The sequence below is a fragment of the Apteryx mantelli genome, chromosome 1 (assembly GCF_036417845.1).
Source record: "Apteryx mantelli isolate bAptMan1 chromosome 1, bAptMan1.hap1, whole genome shotgun sequence".
NCBI classification, from domain to species: domain Eukaryota; kingdom Metazoa; phylum Chordata; class Aves; order Apterygiformes; family Apterygidae; genus Apteryx; species Apteryx mantelli.
The window spans coordinates 71,884,771-71,903,513 of NC_089978.1; the positions used below are offsets into that span (position 1 = coordinate 71,884,771).

The 18,743-nt window shown below is 40.0% G+C and overlaps 2 protein-coding genes across 2 annotated transcripts in view; both read left to right on the plus strand.

The window, feature by feature from the left end:
• Positions 1-867: 867 nt before the first annotated feature.
• Positions 868-15,599, plus strand: IL18RAP (interleukin 18 receptor accessory protein). The gene is made up of 10 exons (XM_013954091.2): positions 868-991; positions 2,159-2,429; positions 2,563-2,737; positions 4,081-4,255; positions 6,727-6,795; positions 7,073-7,193; positions 9,003-9,157; positions 10,019-10,156; positions 14,169-14,339; positions 14,951-15,599. Exons 1-10 carry the CDS (start codon positions 868-870, stop codon positions 15,322-15,324), a joined length of 1,773 nt encoding a protein of 590 aa, XP_013809545.2. The 3' UTR covers positions 15,325-15,599.
• Positions 15,600-17,913: 2,314 nt separating this feature from the next.
• The window catches only part of SLC9A4 (solute carrier family 9 member A4), a 33,017-nt gene continuing 32,187 nt past the window's right edge, over positions 17,914-18,743 (plus strand). Inside the window, 2 exon segments of the mRNA XM_013954084.2 lie at positions 17,914-17,955; positions 17,957-18,227. Coding sequence (XP_013809538.2) covers positions 17,914-17,955; positions 17,957-18,227 — 313 coding nt within the window.

The following is an 18,743-nucleotide window of genomic DNA, read 5'->3' on the forward strand; positions in this document are numbered from 1 at the left end:
GCACAGAGCTGATACCTCAGGGCTGTGTGGATGTTACCCTTTCCAGCATGTTTCTGCCAGGATCATTCAAGTAGTGCAGCACTGTATTGTGATACAGAGATGAGGCACATGCAGGTAAGTCATGGAGGAGAAGAGTTGCATAAGTTGATCTGCTGACCCTAGCAGAGATCTTAGGGTATGTCTGTGTTAGCCAGAATTACAGTCCAAGAGGAGCATATCTGTTGGGTTAGCACCAAAGACCTGATGTCCACACTGTACATATTTTGCAGGGTTTCACTTCCAACTAGTTCTAATCCAGTCCCACGGACTGAACATCATTTGCAGCTGTAGCTCTGATTTAGTTTAGTCCCAAAGGAATCTTGTTCACATACACTGGGCCTGCTGGACTTTAAGATACAACAGAGCCTGAAGGAAGAGCTCCAGGGATCTTGTTGCCAGTTTTGCCTTCCTCAGTCTGCTGCTAGTGGTTATCTCTAGCTAAAGGATGATCCTATTATCAGTTATTTTACCACCTAGCTTGGAGGGAAGTTTTCTCTTACTTTCTTCAACAAGAGCTGCTGAAAGACCTGCAATTCCACTACAGATCTGGAGCTCTGCTTTGCTGTAGGTATCACCTGTGAGCAACTCCATGCAAGATGTGTTTACAGATTGTTGCATGTTCTTGGATATCATCTATCCTGCATCAGTGTGAAACAGTATGAGCAGGAAGAGCTTGCCAATCCCATTTTTAAAACACAATATCTAGGAAATACTTTCTGCTGATGTGTATAGAGCTACATAATGAAATATACAATTACCTACCTGTCCTGTATAATGTGGATTATTATTTGCAACAAATGGCTGTTTTCCTATTTTACAGCAATTAAGATGATTCTTAAAGAAAATGTCTCTGAATATCAACCAAAATTGATAAAGAAAATCATGCTTGCATTTTGCTGGATCCTAGCATTATTTGTTGGTGGGGCAGAAGTTAGAGAGATTAATTTGTCAGGTAAGAGGCTGCTTTGGTGGGTTTTCGTGTTCATGATTGCTTGCTAACAGCTGAGAAAAGTGAATCTACAGTTTGTCATGCCTTCATGATTTTTTTCTGCACCTATTTGTGCCTGTGTCAGGCAAACAACTGTATGTAGCCTTTCTGCAGGCCTTTTAAGTGTTGGTAATACAGTTGACCCTAAATATGAGCTGAACTTGATCAAGCTCCTCCAGATAGATTGTGTGGGCAGAAGACTTTGATATCGATCTCAGCCTCTTCCTCCTCCCACATACTTAGACCAGCTGCTGGAGACTTCAAGGATTCACAGCAGCAATTCATTTTCTCCATTCAGTTCTCAGAAATTCTCCTTCACTTTTGCCCTTTCCTTTCCATTGGGGAACAGCATTTTACGAGTTCAGTTTGCAGAGAGAAATTGAAACTGTCAAGAGTCTCCCGGGTGGGCAGGTGACGAACTGAACAATTCATGCCCTCTCTTCTGCTGAAGTGAAATCCTGCCATCCTCCCACTTTCAGTCTTTGAACCCACTTTGGGGTTACCACATCCTGACTGGCCAGAGGGGCTACGCAACAAGTTAGAGAAACTGTGGTTAGGATGGGTGATCACAGCTTTCGGAATCCAAAAATTTGTTTAGTTTTTGTGGCAGTAGCTGTAACTAGCTGTAAGTAGCTGTAAGATGGGGAAGATCTGAAAGCAATGAGAGGATGATGAAATGCACGTCACTCTTAGCCTGAATAGGGAGTGGGACAGGTAGGCTCTGCTTCTTCAGATTTTTCATATTTTTGTCAGTCCCTTCTCCATTAATATGAAGAGAACTGGGAAAGCTACATCTGCTCTTCTTCAGAAATGAGGTTTCACAGGTTAGCGCCCATTTGAAAATCATAGGTTCATTGAAAATCTTAAGCCATTTTCACATTAGGCTTTTGAAAAAGGCCTATAAACCTTTGAAAACCTTTGAAAACCTTTGAATAAACCCTTGAGAACTTTGATCATTTCCATAGTTAAGGAAATCAGCTTTGTATTAGGCCAACCTAACATCATGTAACAAAATATTTGGCATGAAGAAAGGTAAAATTGTATTTTTGCAGGATTCCTAATTTTTCTAAAAGGATGAATGCCTTGTGTTCTTGTTAGGTGATTCTGATATTTTATTGTCCTTCTTTTTAGGTTGTTCCTATGTAAAACCTCAAATATGGTATCGCGCAATTAGTAATGAGGAGTTTGTTTTACAATGTGCTTTACCGGATAAAGATGCTACCCACATTTTTAACAAGTCACTTCTAAAACAACACGAGGCAAAATGGTTCTGGCGTCAGAAAGATAAAGAGCCACTGAAGGCTATTACTGAGAAAAGCTCTAACCCTATTCGCAAAGGGAATGAACTCTGGTTTAAACCGATAGGGGTTAGTGCTTCTGGAATCTACATCTGTATGATACGGTATGTAGTGGGGCAAAATGCTTATATTTCTATGCAGGAATTATTAAAAATAAATAATTGATAATAAATAATAATACTTTTTGAGTTTTGTTTTGTATATTAAATGTTTAACCTGTTTTTTTGCATCACACAGGGAAAACAGCCTATGCCTCAAAATGGTTCTGGAGGTTCAAACAAAGAGCGAGGCAAACTGTTCAGATTATGCCACAAATACACTGTATCTTCTTGCTGACAATGGGAATTCAATAGTTTGCCCGGGGACAAAATGTTACAGCCCTATAAAAAAGCCAGATGTAAAATGGTACAAGGTAAGATTCACTGTCTTAAGCATTCAAGAAAGATCAGTGCAGGTTTTAGGCCTAGTTCATGTTTAGGTGTCATAGGTCCCTGAACTTCTCTAACAGACAATGCAGTCTGAGATTTACAACCCCAAATTAGAATTTTGTATTGCTATATATCAAGTCTGTAAGTAACAGTTTTGAAGAAAGTGAAGGTTTTTTGTTTCACAGAAGTTGATATGATTTTGAATTTTTTCTCATTCTTAAAAAAACCCATCCACGCACACAAAATCATTCTATGAAATAGAAGGCTAGAAATACTTTCTCTTCAATTACTTGAAATAGGTTCTTTACCAAATTGGCACATGATTGAAATATAAACTTTAAATTTTCTTTTGACATTTTAAATTCTGAAAATATCAAATGTACCAAACAAGGAGCTTTGTCAGAAACAAAATTCTTTTAAAAATAAAGTTTCAAAGTATTTTTTCCAAGTCGCCCATTTTTAATGAAAAACTATGTCAGTGAAATGTACTGACTCACTCTTTTTCAAATGACCATTAAAATACTTGCAAGTTAAAATTTATCCTTTACTCCATTTATAAGGATTGCACTATACCATATAAACCTGTATAATATTAGCAAATGAAAATGACTGAAAGTTCCTCAATTGTGCATTTTACTACATGGTATTATAACATTATTTATTCTATCAAGTGGAAACATTGTCTAGTTAAAGCTACTCTTCAGTTACTTTCAAAATTTAAATGAGGCATATCTCTACCTAGGTCTTGCTCTGAGGCCCGCTGAATTTAAAAAGAGACTTTCTATTTTGCATTAGTGGATTTTCTTCAGGAATTTGGTTTAAAGAAAATTGTCCATAGCCTTAGAGATGAGCTTTTCAAAAAATAGTCAGCCTTCATCCTTTTGAAAGCAGTGACAGTATTATCAAACTTCAGTCAATCTGAAAACATAATTTACTTCTTGGAAAAGAATGTGAAACTGGCTTCAAATCATTTATTTGCAAAATAAAAATACCCAATCCCTCATTAAACATAGAAGTGATCCTTTTCTTTGCTCTTTGATTCTGGAACTTTACATAAGGTTCATGGTTTCACATTTCTCTCTGCAGACATGAATGTTAAAAATTGTATTAAAAGACAGTGAGATTCCAATATTATAGAACCCAATGGTTTAATATAACTGACAAATGTCCTATGACTCCTAATAAAGCTTTTTTTGGCTTCAGTGAGAAGAGTTTGGCTTAGCCCTACCATCATGGCAGTCCCATCCGAATATCTTAAAAGATAATGTAATTAACATCAACAAAGAAAAGCGATATCTAATCCTTGATATTCTTTTCTTCTTGTTAGCATGGGCGTCAAGTAAAACTTCAAAAAGATAGAAAAAGCCTAAAGCTTAAGCACAATGAAATCTACTTGAATCCAACCTATGACAAAGATGCAGGAACGTATGTGTGTGATTACACTCTAGTTGACAACAATATTGAATGGACAGTGCGAACCATAGTTACAGTAGAAGTCATTGGTGAGTAATATAACAGTTCAGAATAAAGCATCTTAAGTGAAAAGATATTTTCTCTATTCTTTCCTACACTATTTCTCTCTTTTGTTCAGGCTCTTCTTTTGTGAAAGTGGCATGCTTTCCTCTTTGGGTTCTTTTCTTACCTTTGGGGCTATTCATGTACAGTCTTCACAATCCCTTTACACTTTGGCTAACGTTTAGTCTCATAATCTGAGACATGACTTATATCAAAATAAATTAGAAATCTTTAGCTGGCCCATAAACTGGATGAACTAAACTTTCATTAGAATCCTGATCCACGGATTCTGAGGACATCTCTGGGTGTGGACTAGAACCTTAAATGCTCAATAATAATATATAACATACAGTGCCATAATTTTCAAGATCTGGTTTTGCCTTGGATTTACTGTCATTTCTAACAGTGGGGATCACATCTACAAAAGGATTTAAATCTCTAGATCTGGGAGTTGAATTTGTGAAACCCCTGTAGGTGCCTATGTTCTCCATCTATTTTATGTGGAGTTTTGGTGCTTTATAAGGATATTCACGTATTAGGAGGGAGTAACACTAAGTCTGCATGGGAAATGCAGAAAAGAGCAGTCCATCTCAATCTACCTGTATCCCTGAAATAGAAGTTTATGTGAAAGTGAAAGTTACAAAATCGCATTCTGCAGTTAGATGCCAAATTGTTTCTTGTGGCATGGAGGAGAACTTCATCTTTTCACTTGACAATGATGAGAAAGGTGATGTTGCTGGGCCCATCTTCCATGTAACATTTTCATGGCAGAGAACTTGCAGAGAACTTGCGGGAGACCTGAGAGCAACTTAACTAACAAGCAAGCCACTTCTTGTTGCATGCTGTTTTGGGGGAAGTATTACCATGTGCATGACCTATTCTTTTAGGCCTTATCTGCATTAGTAAATAAAATTAGTCATAGCCCGGTGGCCCCACGATATGGCATGGCCCTATATTCTCTCCCAAAACATGGTGACCTTTCTATAATGATTACTGGCCTCTGCTCCTCTTCAGGTCAAGCCTGGACATTGCCTGGCAGAGTATTATTTGACGTGCACCAAAACTATGGAAGGGAGCATGCTAGCAATTATGTACCAAGAATGAAAAAGCCTGTATTTAGTTTGCTAGAAGAGAGATGTGGGTATGCTTTTCTCCAGACATCGGTGATTGACACTTATCAGATGCTCCTATCACTCCAGTCAATCACAGGCATCCAGAGGAAGGCGTAGCTACAACTGTTCTGTGTCCTGAGGTAGAAGGACTTTTGATCTGAGCCAGTACAGCTGTTCCTCTTTAACAATAGCACAGGACTTATTCCCAGCCTTCTGGAAAGTGGGCCGCTCTGTGAAAAGGAGAAGAAGCTTTATGGAGTGAAAGAAAGACATCAATTGATGCAAACTAGTTCTATGATCTAATGGTGAGAGCACTACTCTGAAGTAGCTGGTCCCTGCTCTGAAATGTTTAATGCATTTTTATACTAAAAAGTCATGGGAAGAGTACATCAGGACAGGACCGGGAAACCACATTCCACCACCCTTTCAGAGCTCCATGTACTTGGTTACAATGGCAGGTGCTAGCTCACTCTTGTCTCTAGCTGTACTTCTACAGTATTTTCCAAGTGGGCATGAAGTTGCTCTGCTTTTATTCTGATCTGACCAAAACTGAGCTAATCTAATTGTGCCTCTCAGTTCTTGTCCCTCAGTTCACAGCATGGTTGAAAAACACCTGAAAAGTGCCATGTACCCATATACTCTCTGAATTTTGCATACTTTTCTGTGTTGTGGCTTGGCTTTAAAAAAGAAAAGCAGTGTGGCACCATTTCCTGCAGTATAGGACCTTCCCAGAATATAGGAACTGTGGGATTTAGCCCCTTCAGGCTGGTTTTGCTGCAGCATGGGTAACTGCTTAGATCAAAAACCATATTGTAAAACCATGTTGTACAAACTGTGTGCGCCATTATCTGTGCCTTTGGTAGCCCTTCATTTGAAAAAGCATGTTTATTTTAGTGCAAGTACTTGTGTTGTGTATTTAAAATGTGGATGAGGGTTGGTATGCTGTATGTATGTTTACTGGGCATGGAACTGGGCTGGGCAGGGAATTGGTATGGGGATTGGGTCCTTCAGGGGCTTTTGCATTGGGATACCTTATTTGTGAATCCTAAATAACCATAAGGGCAGGATAGTTGTTAAGCTATTCAGCTCACCTAAGATGACAGAGCCTCAGAGTAACTGCAATATCAGGTCTTTAAGTTACTCAGCCTGCTCCAAGTTACTCAGCTACTAAGTTTTGTAGTAAAAACTCCCTGGAATCTCAGACATCTTCGTAACAACTGTAAATCATCCTCTTGGACTTAGATGTCTAAATTCCACCTAACATTTGGAAAAAAAAATCTATCAGATATTTTCTCTATCTAGATATTTTCTGTTTTGATGATTAATATTATTACTGTTAATTGCAGCAAAAAACACTATCCATCCACCAAGCTTCTTGTATCCCAATGGTGTGAAGATCCTTGAAGCAGAGCTTGGTAAGTTTTGGTTCCTTATCTGAAAGCAAAAGGAAATATTTGAAAGGGGTAATGTTAGATCATGCTAGATCATGCCAGATCTTGATAGATTTTGATAAAACAAACCAGTTTTGCTCTCCTGGAATATGAGAATTTTATATAAAATGTGGTGTTTTCTTGATGTATATCTTAGTGCATATTAAAGGAAGCATCATATACTATACAGATCCCAGGCTATTGAAGGAGAAAATATTCTAGTGACCTCTATGCATGGTTTTCCTGTGTTAATTTGTTCCAGGAAAGCCACTTGAATTGAAATGCATTGTACAGTTTGGGTTTGAAAGAGTTTCTCTGCAAAGGGTAACATGGAAAAGAGACAACGAAGAAAATATAAATGAGAAATTGAAACAGGAAACAAGGTAAAAAACAAACCTAGTAGTCTGATTACGCTGTCAGCAATTGTAAAAATCCTTCCACAACAGCTTTGCTTAATATGACATTTCACTGAAAGAAACTCAGCAGGCTATAACCACACACACTCTGTTAACGTTCAACATGTTAATGTGTATGTCCCTGGGCGTGTGAGAGGTGCATGCTCTTTACATACAGAAGAACGTCTTAACAGTACAATACAGCCATAAAGTCAAGAACTTGAATTTACTTTGTAACCTGAACTCTTCCTCCTAAAGCTTTAGCTCACAGGCCACGTCAGTATGGATGGTGCTTGGCTCCCTGTTCTTGGATCAGCTGTTTCCACATGCTCCCTTTGTCCCTCCTTGTGAGCAATTCACACCATCTGTCTTAGAAACCTGTCTGTGAGTGGGGTTAAAACAGTACAATGGACAAGTTCTCTGGGACATGGAAACAAGTTTGGGTGTCTCAGAAGTTGAGGTGTATTTACTGAGCTATATGTGTTTACTGAGGCTATTGAGTCAGTCTGAGGACTTACAGCACTGAATTTTAGGACTCTTCAAGATGTCTTCCCTGCCAGAAATTAACCAGACCTCTCAGAGAAGTGACATGTGGGGGAAAGGTTTCCTGTAACTTTGGGACAACCCAAATTGTCACTATGTCTCCTTTTTGTTTCTGTAGTTCCCTGTCTCATTCACTTATACAGTGTCCAACTTGGGCAGGAAATGTGGTGGAGGCAATACAGACAAGTGGGTCTACACTACACAGCTCTGAGCCATCTTTATGGAAAACTGTATGTTGGGGAAAGCAAAAGCCCTGCTGTCACTGCTAAAATGAAGTTCTTAACAGAAGATGTGAGTAGGGGGAGATGATCTCATATACACACACACACAAGATTCAGTTTCAGATTTCAGGAACTAACTTCTGGATTTTCCTAACTTTTGAATGCTTAGCTTTGTAGTGCTCTTTTTACCAAGCTTTTAGCTTTTTAGGTGTGTACACTTTCTGTTTGTTTATTTTTCCAACACCTACATGAACCTAACACCCCCAACAGGTCTTTAGCATGGCTTGAATCCTTAGATTTACTATCCGTGCCCATACCTGCACCTCTTGCGCTACCAGAGTAACAAAGGGTTGTCACTGGCCCATACTGGCCTGCAGTAGTGTGACATGCGGCACCTTCAGGACCACCCAGAGACACCTGTACTTTGGCTTTCAAAGAGGAATGCTGAGACTCAGAAATCCTGGCTGTTCTCTAGTGATTGCAGACGCAGATCTGTTGCCCACTATCTGTCCCCAACCCCAGAGTGACTCCTCTGTTCCGTCCCCATCTTCTAAACTTCAAATCACTTATTTCTATCTTATTCTGTTTGCCTATCCTGTCCTCAGGCTTTTTATCCCTATGAAAGAGAGTGTGCTTTCACAGTCGTCTTGTCCAGCTCATCCTCTCTTTGGGTTCCTTTTCAAAGTTTCATTCCCATGCATTTCCTCTGGGGGGATTTTTTAAATCTTAGAAAAACACAAATAGTCTTAAAGAAGTCAAAGGTGCCTTTTAATTAAAGCTAGGCAAGTGCTTAAATATTTTGCTGAGCTGATGAATTAACAATCAACCTGTTAGTCTGTTGACATTTGATGTTAATATTTTCTTATAACGTAAAAACCAATGGAAGTTCCAGATCAGAATATCACATCTATGTTAAAACGTCAAGCTGAATGTTAAAAAGTTACTGGCTCCTCTTTCTTTGTATCTAAGACATTAGTGGATTGTATGAATGAACAGCAAAGGTATATTGCAAATATATATTTTTTCCCTTTAGCGTTCATTCAAATGGTTTAAAGGGCCGCATACTTTGTCATGTTGCTAAGCTGAAAGAAGTTACCGAGAGGGACCTCAGAAGCAACTTCACGTGTTTTGCTCAGAATGCTGTGGGGAACTCGACAGCTGTGATCAAGCTAAAAAGGAAACAAGGAGGTAAAACTAGATGGAGGGTTATTTGGCTTTAAAGACACATTTTGTTTTGCTCACTGTTACAGATTCATTCCCCATTGACATGGTCATTGGCTTTTCAGTCAGCTACAGAAGTTTCTTGAAGCTGGATGGGGCAAATTTGATTTGTCAGATGTCTAGAAAGACACATCATTCTGATAACTATTCAGATGGCCTGAGTATCTGGGAGGCTGCTGCTGGCAAGTGGCCCAAGTGGAAGCTAGAGACTAAGTGGGAAGAGGAGAGAGGTGGATCTACTAAACAGAAGCAGAGTGGTTGCTGAAAGCAATATATTCCTTGGTTTTTATAGGACATTTCTGTTTGTTTCTCCAGTCCTTAGTGTGCATGTTTCTGAGAAGCTACCATAACTGATATGCATACGCCAGCCTTTCAAGCAAAGACCAAAAACTGAGTTAGTGTGGAAATTAAATTGCTCTCTCACTTCTAACCATAGTTCATAGTGGAGATTCATCAGTGGGGTGGAACACGAAGTCTGCAGCTGGGTACTGTGTGTGGTAGTAAATTGATGTATCTTTTTCATCTCAAGCGATGGCTACTTTCAGACCTTTTGAGTGTACCATAAACCATTTTCTCTGTGCCTTCCATCACAGACTGGCTTTTCATACTATCAAGCAGATGCCATTCAAACATGATCCTTGGTGGTAGACTGAAACACTATGTTGAGATTTGCAACTAAATGAATTCCAGACTTCTCTAAAGTTTGCCAGTGGAGCAAGAATGCAGATAGTGAGCTGGCTTATCCCCATTTCTGGACTGAGCATTTAACCTAAGTGTTAAAATTATTTTGGAAACTCTGAGTTATGATAGACCCTTTTCTTTCCACAGTGTTTCTCTTATATGTACTGTGCAGTGCCATTTCAACTCTATTTGCATTTCTTGTGTGCATTGTCTTTGTTTACCAGCACTGGATTGAAATAGTGCTGATATACCGAAGTTATCTGGTCCAGAACGAAACTGTGGAAGGTAAGAAACATGGTATAATATTACTTTTCTCCAGTTTTCTTATTGCCTTTTGCCTTGTGCATTAATCCAGTGTGTATTAACCACCTAATTTAATGCTCTTAGTAACCCTGCTCTCTTTGAGCTGATAAAAAGGCTGTTAAAGCTAGCAAGATATTCAGTGGATTCAGATGGCAAAAACACCAGATGGTATGGAAGAAATATCTAAACACCAACTGAAATGTCACAGTTAGCCTTTTACAAGATCCCTAATTTACCCACAGAAGATCAGAGTAGGGTGTTGAATTGTGGCAGTCCCTTTATAGAGAACAACAGAGAATTGCTAGCATTTTAACTGCATTCTCACAAAAACAAAACCTGAATACTAGAATCAAATGTCCTTGCAGAACCAAGTGAAGTACAAAATCTAATGCATTTTTCAGTTTAAGCCAAATAATTTCTCAGAAGAATAAGCAAAGATGAGAAATAAGACGACATAGGGCACCAACTGAGAAGTGTACTTTTAGGCAATATTCATATTTCCTTTCTAAAAATTATGTTGACCATCTTGACGTTTACAGCAGAGCGATCACCTTCTGTTCTGATATTTCCTATATCTGAGGTAGTGCTGCCCGTCACGCCAGCTAAAATGGGCCTCCAGGGTAGGAAGCAGTGTAAAAATATATCAGAAATGACAGTGCCTACTTCAAAGAACTTATTGTCTAATTTTCTTATACGGGTGTAAAGAAATCTGATATTATGTGCCTTAGGAAAATTTTCTAAAAATTCTTGAGTCTTGATGCAGCATGAGATGTATATGTCTCTGTGTCTGCATTTGTGTTTCTGTATGTATACTTCATTTATGTACAAGTGTGAAATAGCTGTATATATATATCTATAAATATACATGCAATGAGACAATTAACTGCCCTTTTGGAAAGTATTTTTATGAGCCTCATGGCAGCTGGCAAAAGTGATTTGGGAAATCACTCAGAATTTCCCCTCTGTTTGGTAGCAAATTGATGTAAGAACCTCTGGAAAGTCCCCTTAGAGCTTACCCCTGTATGTCAGTAGGACAGAGAAAGACCTGTCAAGATTTGTGCATTGACATTTAAGACACTATTGGGTCCCTTGCAGCTAACTGCATCTCATGCATGTTTCTGCAACTAGAAGTGCCAGCCTCTGTCCCACTCCCTGACCCTCATGTACCACATGCACGCATTGCCATTTGCAGCATGGGCTCATGGAGCAGTCAGAACAGCTGTGCCTATCCAGCAAGTTATCTGCTTGAAGGTTATTCGCTAAAAGATGTGTTCCCCACAGCAGGACTATGTCGCTCTCACCTCATGTGGATGCATATCAAATCACATGATACATGAGAGATCTCGAACAGCTTGATCATAGAGCAATTAAGCAGCAGTTATAATTTGTTATTTGCTGTTTCATCCTTTCCATCTTTCCTTCTCTCCTATCCCTCTTAGCATGGAATCAAAAAATTACAGAGTCACATAGGTTGGAAGGAACCCCTGGGAATCCTCTGATCCAACACCCTGCTCAAAGAAGAGCCAACCTTGACAGGGTTGCTCATGAAGTCTTTTAGTCAAGTTTTGAATATCTCCAATGATAAAGAATTCAAAACCTCTCTAGAGAACCTGTTTCAGTGTTTGACCACCCTCACAGTGAACACTAGTATCTAAAGAGAATTTCTCTTGTTGCAACTTGTGTCTGTTGCCTATTATCCTATTACTGTGCACCTCTGAGAAGAGCCTATCTCCATCTTCTCTGTATCCTTCCATTAGGTAGTTAGAGACAGCAGTAAGGTTATGCTTTATCTGATGCCTCTCTCCCCCTTAGCCAGTTCTGATATGCCTGCTAACAATCTTGCCTTCTCCCACAAAGTGAAAGAAACAATGCAAAATCTGTGCCTCTAACATTTATAGGTGATTGATGCATTCACTTTGCTTGATCCAGATAATCTTCCTTGCCAACCCTTTGTGTGTCTTATCTGTTGGTGTCAAAAGTTCCTCAGGGTGGAACTCTCCTCCTGTACAGTTCTGGAAACAAAATCCCAGTGATGCTTACTGTTTATATATTTTTGGCATGCTATTGTAACAGTAATGTTATAAAGGAAAGTAGTGATATATTTAGTAGTGGTGGTTCTCTAATAAGACTGCAGTGACCTCTGTGGGTGAAATGAGGAACATCTGGCTTTTAGTGCAAAGGATTTGCTGACATTTAAAAACTTATTTTAAAGGAGCTTCAATTCAGGGTGCAGTTGGACAGTACAACTAAATCAATCTAATGACCCCCTGCACCATCTCTAACTCCGACACCAGTCCAGGGTGCCTACTGTTGATGATTCAATCTCATGGGCCTACACTGGCTCAACTTGGTGGAAAAAGTACTCAGAAAGAAAATGAGTAGCTAGCAAGATGAATCAGCTTCCTCTATTATCATAAGAGCTCCAAAGCCAGTGCAAGGAAGTGGTGGAAGTGTGTGGCCAGGAGCACAGTGGAGGAGCAGAGAGTTGACCTGTATTATCTAATCACATCCTCAGCCTCCAAACTGAGTTTACACACCTAGATTTTATTCTGTTGACGTACTTTCTGCTACATGGTAGTTCTGGATGTAATTGTTCAACCCCAGGTCGTGCATGCAGTTAGTTTTCCCTTTGTATTCCCCACACTCCGTGGAATCCATATTGGCTCTTCTAGATCCTGTGGGAACCTGATGGCTCTGGTTCAGGTTTGTGATCCCAAACTTACATCTTGATGTAGAAATTACAAATTTAACACTGAGGCACGAGCTGATATTCAACTCACCATCACTTAGGTATTTGTGCTGGAGGTGGCTACATGTTAGGTAGGTGTATCAGTTCCCATTCTGTGGAGGCCTGGTCAATACAATGAAATTTAGAGAGCTTTTCAGCTGACCCTGCAGTAGGACCCTGCAGTAGGACCCTATGCTGACCAGCTGAATTGCTCTCTGGTTTCTACTGACTGTACTGACTTATGGAACAATTCCACTGATCAACTGTAGGTGTCTGACGTCATCTGGGTTGCCTGAGGGTGTCCTGCTTTTCCTGTATAGGGTTTCTGTGTCATGCTTGGCAGCCCCATCAACCTTAGGGCAACTCAAATGCACTAGGCACCTACATATGGGTAAGAGGACTGAATCCAGTGTGTCTTCTTGTGTCTTTCTCCAGCAATTCCATAGTTTTCCTTCCTCCTCCCTCAAATGTGGTTCAAATTTTATTTAGCAAATAAATGCAGTTTTCTTTTGACTTGTAGTTGAGAATGGGCCTAACCCAGGACAGCAAAACGAGGGTATTTCAAAGCTGAGAAAAGCCATAAATGTATTTGGCATCTGCACCTAGCAGACATCTTCCTGTAATGGGACTGAATCAAAATTCTGGAACTGGTCAGCACTCAGTTTCTGAGCTGATATTTGGATCAGATCTTTGCTACTTATACCAGTATCTCTGATTGGAAACATAATAGTATATGAAAATAGGACACATCTTTTACAAGCAGGTGATATACAAGAGGGTCCTTCCCCCTTTTGTAATAAAATTCGCTGTATTTCCAAAGTAGGTTGTGCACTGATGAGTATTTTTGAAATCAGTGTTTGTGTGAATGACAGAAAAGATTGGGAATCATTAACTACAGCATGGAATTTGGATGGAAGGGGCCAGTTCTTCCACTAGTGAAAACTGGCACATATTTGTGAAAATGCAGAAGAATGCTCAACTAAAACTTCCTTTGCAGTATGTATAGTCGTCTGCAGCATCTCCATTCACTTTGGTAGTATATGTCTACAAAATTTTCAAGCCAGTGGGGAGTAAGAGTTAGCTTTGGGTAACTGAATGGCTGTACTTCATGAACAGGTGGAAAATTTCAATTAATCTGTTGCACTCAGTTCAATAGAACACAAATGTACAAGATATAAATAGAAATTAATAATTAACAAAGAAGCTGAAAGCTTCAGATGTATACATTAAGGTATACAGTGTTACTTACTTACTTATTTATTTTAGATGGCAAAGAATTTGATGCGTTTGTGTCCTATGCAAAACTAGACTCTTCTGAAAGTGAGTCTGCATTAATTAGTGAGGAAGAATTTGCCCTGGAATTCCTTCCAGACATACTGGAAAACAAATACGGATACAAGTTATGCCTTCTTGAAAGAGATATTCTTCCAGGAGGAGGTAAGGTCCCCGTGGATGGTAAAAAATCTTCAATGCTCTTTAAAAATATTTTTCATTTTCCAAAAAAACTTATGCAGTAGATCTGCAAATGGTGTGTTTCGGCAGAATTCTCATCATGTTTTGATTTTTATACCTGGCCTCTGCACTTGAGGCACATGTACATTTCAGCATGTTCCCTGGGGAGATACGAGGATGAGACAAAGCTTCTTGTCCAATAAATTCTTTGTAGACAGACTCCATTCCCTGAAAGAAAGACCTCCAAATACTTCATTAGTTACTTTCTGACTGACTTCATTCAGTGCTCCCTGCAGTAATTAAGAAGCCCTTGGCACCTTTCACTGGGATAGACAGACTCATCCAAGTATCTCGTGAGACCCTGTTTGAGTAGCAACTTCCTAAGTGTATTGTGGTTTGAGCTGTGTCCTTCACCTCTTGTGCAGCAAGTTGTGGTCTCCAGACTGCATAAGAGTGACAGTGGTATCTCTGACAGCAAATGCAGTAGGGATTATGTGATTGCTCTACATCCATATTTCAGGTTTTTACCTGTTGTTAAAGGAACTGGTTTGATAAAAAGTCCAGTGTCCGAGTAACGATGACTACTTCTTTTCCAGCATACACAGATGAAGTCGTAACAGCTATTAGACAAAGTAGGCGAGCAATAATTATTTTGAGCCCTGCCTATGTCAGCGGACCAAGCATCTTTGAACTGCAGGCAGCAGTGAACTGTGCATTAGAAGACAAAAAAATCAAACTGCTTTTAGTAAAATTCCAGGCTTTCCAAGAGCCAGAGACTTTACCTCCAGTAGTGAAGAAGGCTCTACGGATTTTACCAGTCATTACCTGGAAGTCTTCTATTTCTGCTGCTTCAAACAAAAAGTTCTGGAAATATATGCGATATCACATGCCAGTGAAAACTACTAAGATGTTGGGAAATTATAGCCTAAAGGGCTTTTTCCAGAGGTTACTCAGCCTGGTTTATCGATAACAGAAATCTCACAGAGAGATGACAGCAGGCTCAGGAGTGGTGACATGATTGTAAAAGACCTTTCTTGCATTAGGTGACCAGTAAGAACTGTCACTTTGGTCAGCAATAGCCTTCTCCAAAATAGTGAGATGAACTGCAATGTGACAGTGCTACAGCCCACAGTAAAACTAAGTGGCACTGCACAACAACTGTAATTGTGAGTTATATTTCATAAATTATTATTTTATCACTATTATTATTATTAATATTATATTTATTATCATATTTTGCTGTGATGTTGATACATGTGAATGTTTTGCTCTTTGCACTGTATTTCTGCTGGAAGATCTATTTTTATTTTTTTTTCTAGAAAAAGATTAATAAAGGGAACTCTAGAGAAAACTTGCAGTTTAATTTTCCTATACAGTCCAGTGGGACAAATCTAAACTCTAAAAATGAGTTACTCCCTCCTGTGGAAGAACCAAGGAGGAAAGCTCTGGGAAGCTGCCACAAGTAGGTATGCTGAAGTGGTAGAGAGCAGGAGACAAGAAGGAGCGCTGTTGGGGCTGATCCCAGCACCTCCACCATTCCTGCAGAAGGAGAAGCCTTGTGAAACATTTCACTCTCAGAGACATCTCCACACTTGTTGATCCTCTGTGGTGCTGGTCACTCACAGGTCCCACTGACTCTGTTGGTGCACTGGGTGCATCATGGATGTAAATCAAAGTCCTGTTTGCCACAGCTAGTAGGCTGACTTTATCCTTCTTCTAGAGACTGAAGTGCTTGCCTTTTCCCTTGCAGTCCTCTGGGTGCTAACTCTCCAGGGTTCAAATCATGCAATTCGCTTACCTTTAATCCAGCTTGTAGTCTGTGTGTGTATGGCTGCAACGGAGTGAAATGCAATGGTCTGTGTTAAGAAGAAAGTCTGACAAGGAGAACCACAGATCTGGTGTTCAGCAGGCTTCCTTTGGCCCTCAGGTGAACAAATCCCTGTTATAATGCTAATTGAATAGCTGGTCAGCCAGATTCCACATTGGAAAGGGACTTCAAGAAATACTGCTGTTAACAGGACCATATAATGTATACTGATAAAAAAGAACCACTCCTTCATAAGCAGGCTGAGCCTTACCTACTTTATTTTGTGTTGGATTCAATCTGGTAATGGTAGAGTGCGGGAGAAGCAGAAGAAAGTGCCTCTTGTAGAGACAGAACATTGAGCTACACTGCTGGCTGTACCAGAGGAATTTTTGACCCTGAGTTTGCATCTGCATTAGGGTTTTAGTTCAGATCATGCTGTGCTTTAAAGCAAATCTCCCAATAGTCACCACTTGTTGCCTTCTTCTTTGCATCTCAGAGTGTCACAGAGTGCACAGACTGGATCTCTTTCTGCAGACAGTTGCATGGAAGATATTCTCCACCCCTGAGTGGACATTCAGTCTATGGGATCAGCTAAGAGCTAGCCTAAAGGGATCCCCTCCCAAACACATATGGTGTGGATGAAGAGCACTAGCTCTGCACTAGCTGTTTTGCTGTACAGCTCTATTCCCGCTAGGCTGCAGTACTTGCTAATGTAGACGTAATCTGACACTCTAAGAGATTCAGCATTGTGTTCTAGCACAAGCAGCCCAGTGGGTGTAAAAAGAGTAATTGTCAGTAAATTAAATTTACTCACCTCTAATGTGGGCAATATGGGCTTTAACAACTTCTAATCTACACTACTACATTTGCACACTTTGTTATCCTCACACTAAACATGATAGTTTTTTTTCTGGAGGAGGGGAAGTGACTGACTTTCTAAAAAAATATTTCGTAACATGGTGAATGTCTTGTTGGAGGAGGGTAACGTGGTTGTCTAGTAAATGTCTTGTTGGCATGGGTAAAACGGATGTCGAATACAAGAGGTACCTGACTTTCAGTTTTGTGCATGTAGTCTGACACAGATCTTCCTCTTTTTATAAATTGTTTGCTAAAAATTGTGCCTAAATTAAACACATGCATTTAAGAGAAATAATAAGTTTTAGGGCTAAATGAGGATGTAATTTGCCTGGTCCTCCACCAGATGTCCCTACAGTAAGCCCTGGGGAGTACATTTATTTACACACCAACTATTTTTTTATGAAGTGAGGAAAGACCAGTGAGCAGTGCCAACTGTGGTACCTCAGTTGCCAGCTGCGCTGGAGAGGCAGGCAGGGAGAGAGGGAGAGACGAAAGGAGAGAAGGTATGGAGCAGGCTCTTCTGCCTGCTGAGGGTGCCACTGTCTCTCCTGCCTGATACTATGTACTTGTGCTGCACTTGCTGCCTGAGTGGTGCATGTTGCTGTTTAGTTGTCTTTGACAGTGGGAAAAATCAGAGTGAGTGGAAAAAGAGTGTAGTTAGAAGGGCATTATTCTTTAACAGGATGATGCTGTGACAAGAGTTGATCTGGGTCTGAGGAGCCTGTAGAACCGGTGCCTTCATTTAAACTTCAGGTCTATCTGTAATACAAGGAAGAGCAAAGGCAGTTTAGGACTTTAAAAATGAACTCTAAAAGGCAAATGAAGCATCCCTGATGAAGAAGCAGCTGAGAATACGAGCAGTGCGAATTGACAGGTGTGAGTGTGGCATACCTTATGCACCCACCAAATGCTACGTCTGTAATAGAGGAGAGTCACAGCCCCAGACATGGGCTCTCTTGTGCTCACACGTGCAAACCTTTTGAACTGGTTGCTGTTGCTGTTGATTCTGGTATGCCCTTCTGCTGCTGTTTATTCAGATGAGCCCAATCTGAGCAGTAGTTTCTTGCCTCACTATGAACCTGACCATGGGGGTGCTGTTGGCTCTTCACAAGATGGAAGGCTGCATGTTTTCACAGTTGATTATGGTTACGTGCAAATTCCTTGTGAAGTTACTCTTTGGATACTCCTTGCCTCTCTTGCAAAAATAGGTAAGTAAAAAATGGGATCTTGGGTCTTTCTATCTGGGCAAGAAATTAAAAACGTACTACGTAACCAAGTATTTTACGTGCATTTTTGTGGCTGGGATTGTTTTTACAGGTCTTGTACTGGAAAGAACAGGTGTGTTCTTTGACTTTGACAATGACATAATTTCAACTGTGAATGCTTCTAACTTATTTAAGTAAATATGTCACCTGTAACACTGATATCTCTTGGGTCATCCGTGCTTGTGAGTAGCAATGTATCTCCTGGCCCCCTGGTGCTTTTCATTCTTTTTTCTAGCCTTGAAACTTCACAAGATATCAGAGCCTACAACCTGCCATAGCTGTAGAAATCAATAACAGATGACTGAGACTTTAAATGTATTTAATCTGGGGGGGGGGGAGAAGGTGAGAAGCATTCTTCTGTTGTGTGAATAATAGGAAACAGTTCCCTGTGAGTCTTTATTTTAAATGTTTGTTGTCTGAAGTTGCTCTGAGAGACTAATAGGGTGTAAGTCATAAGAG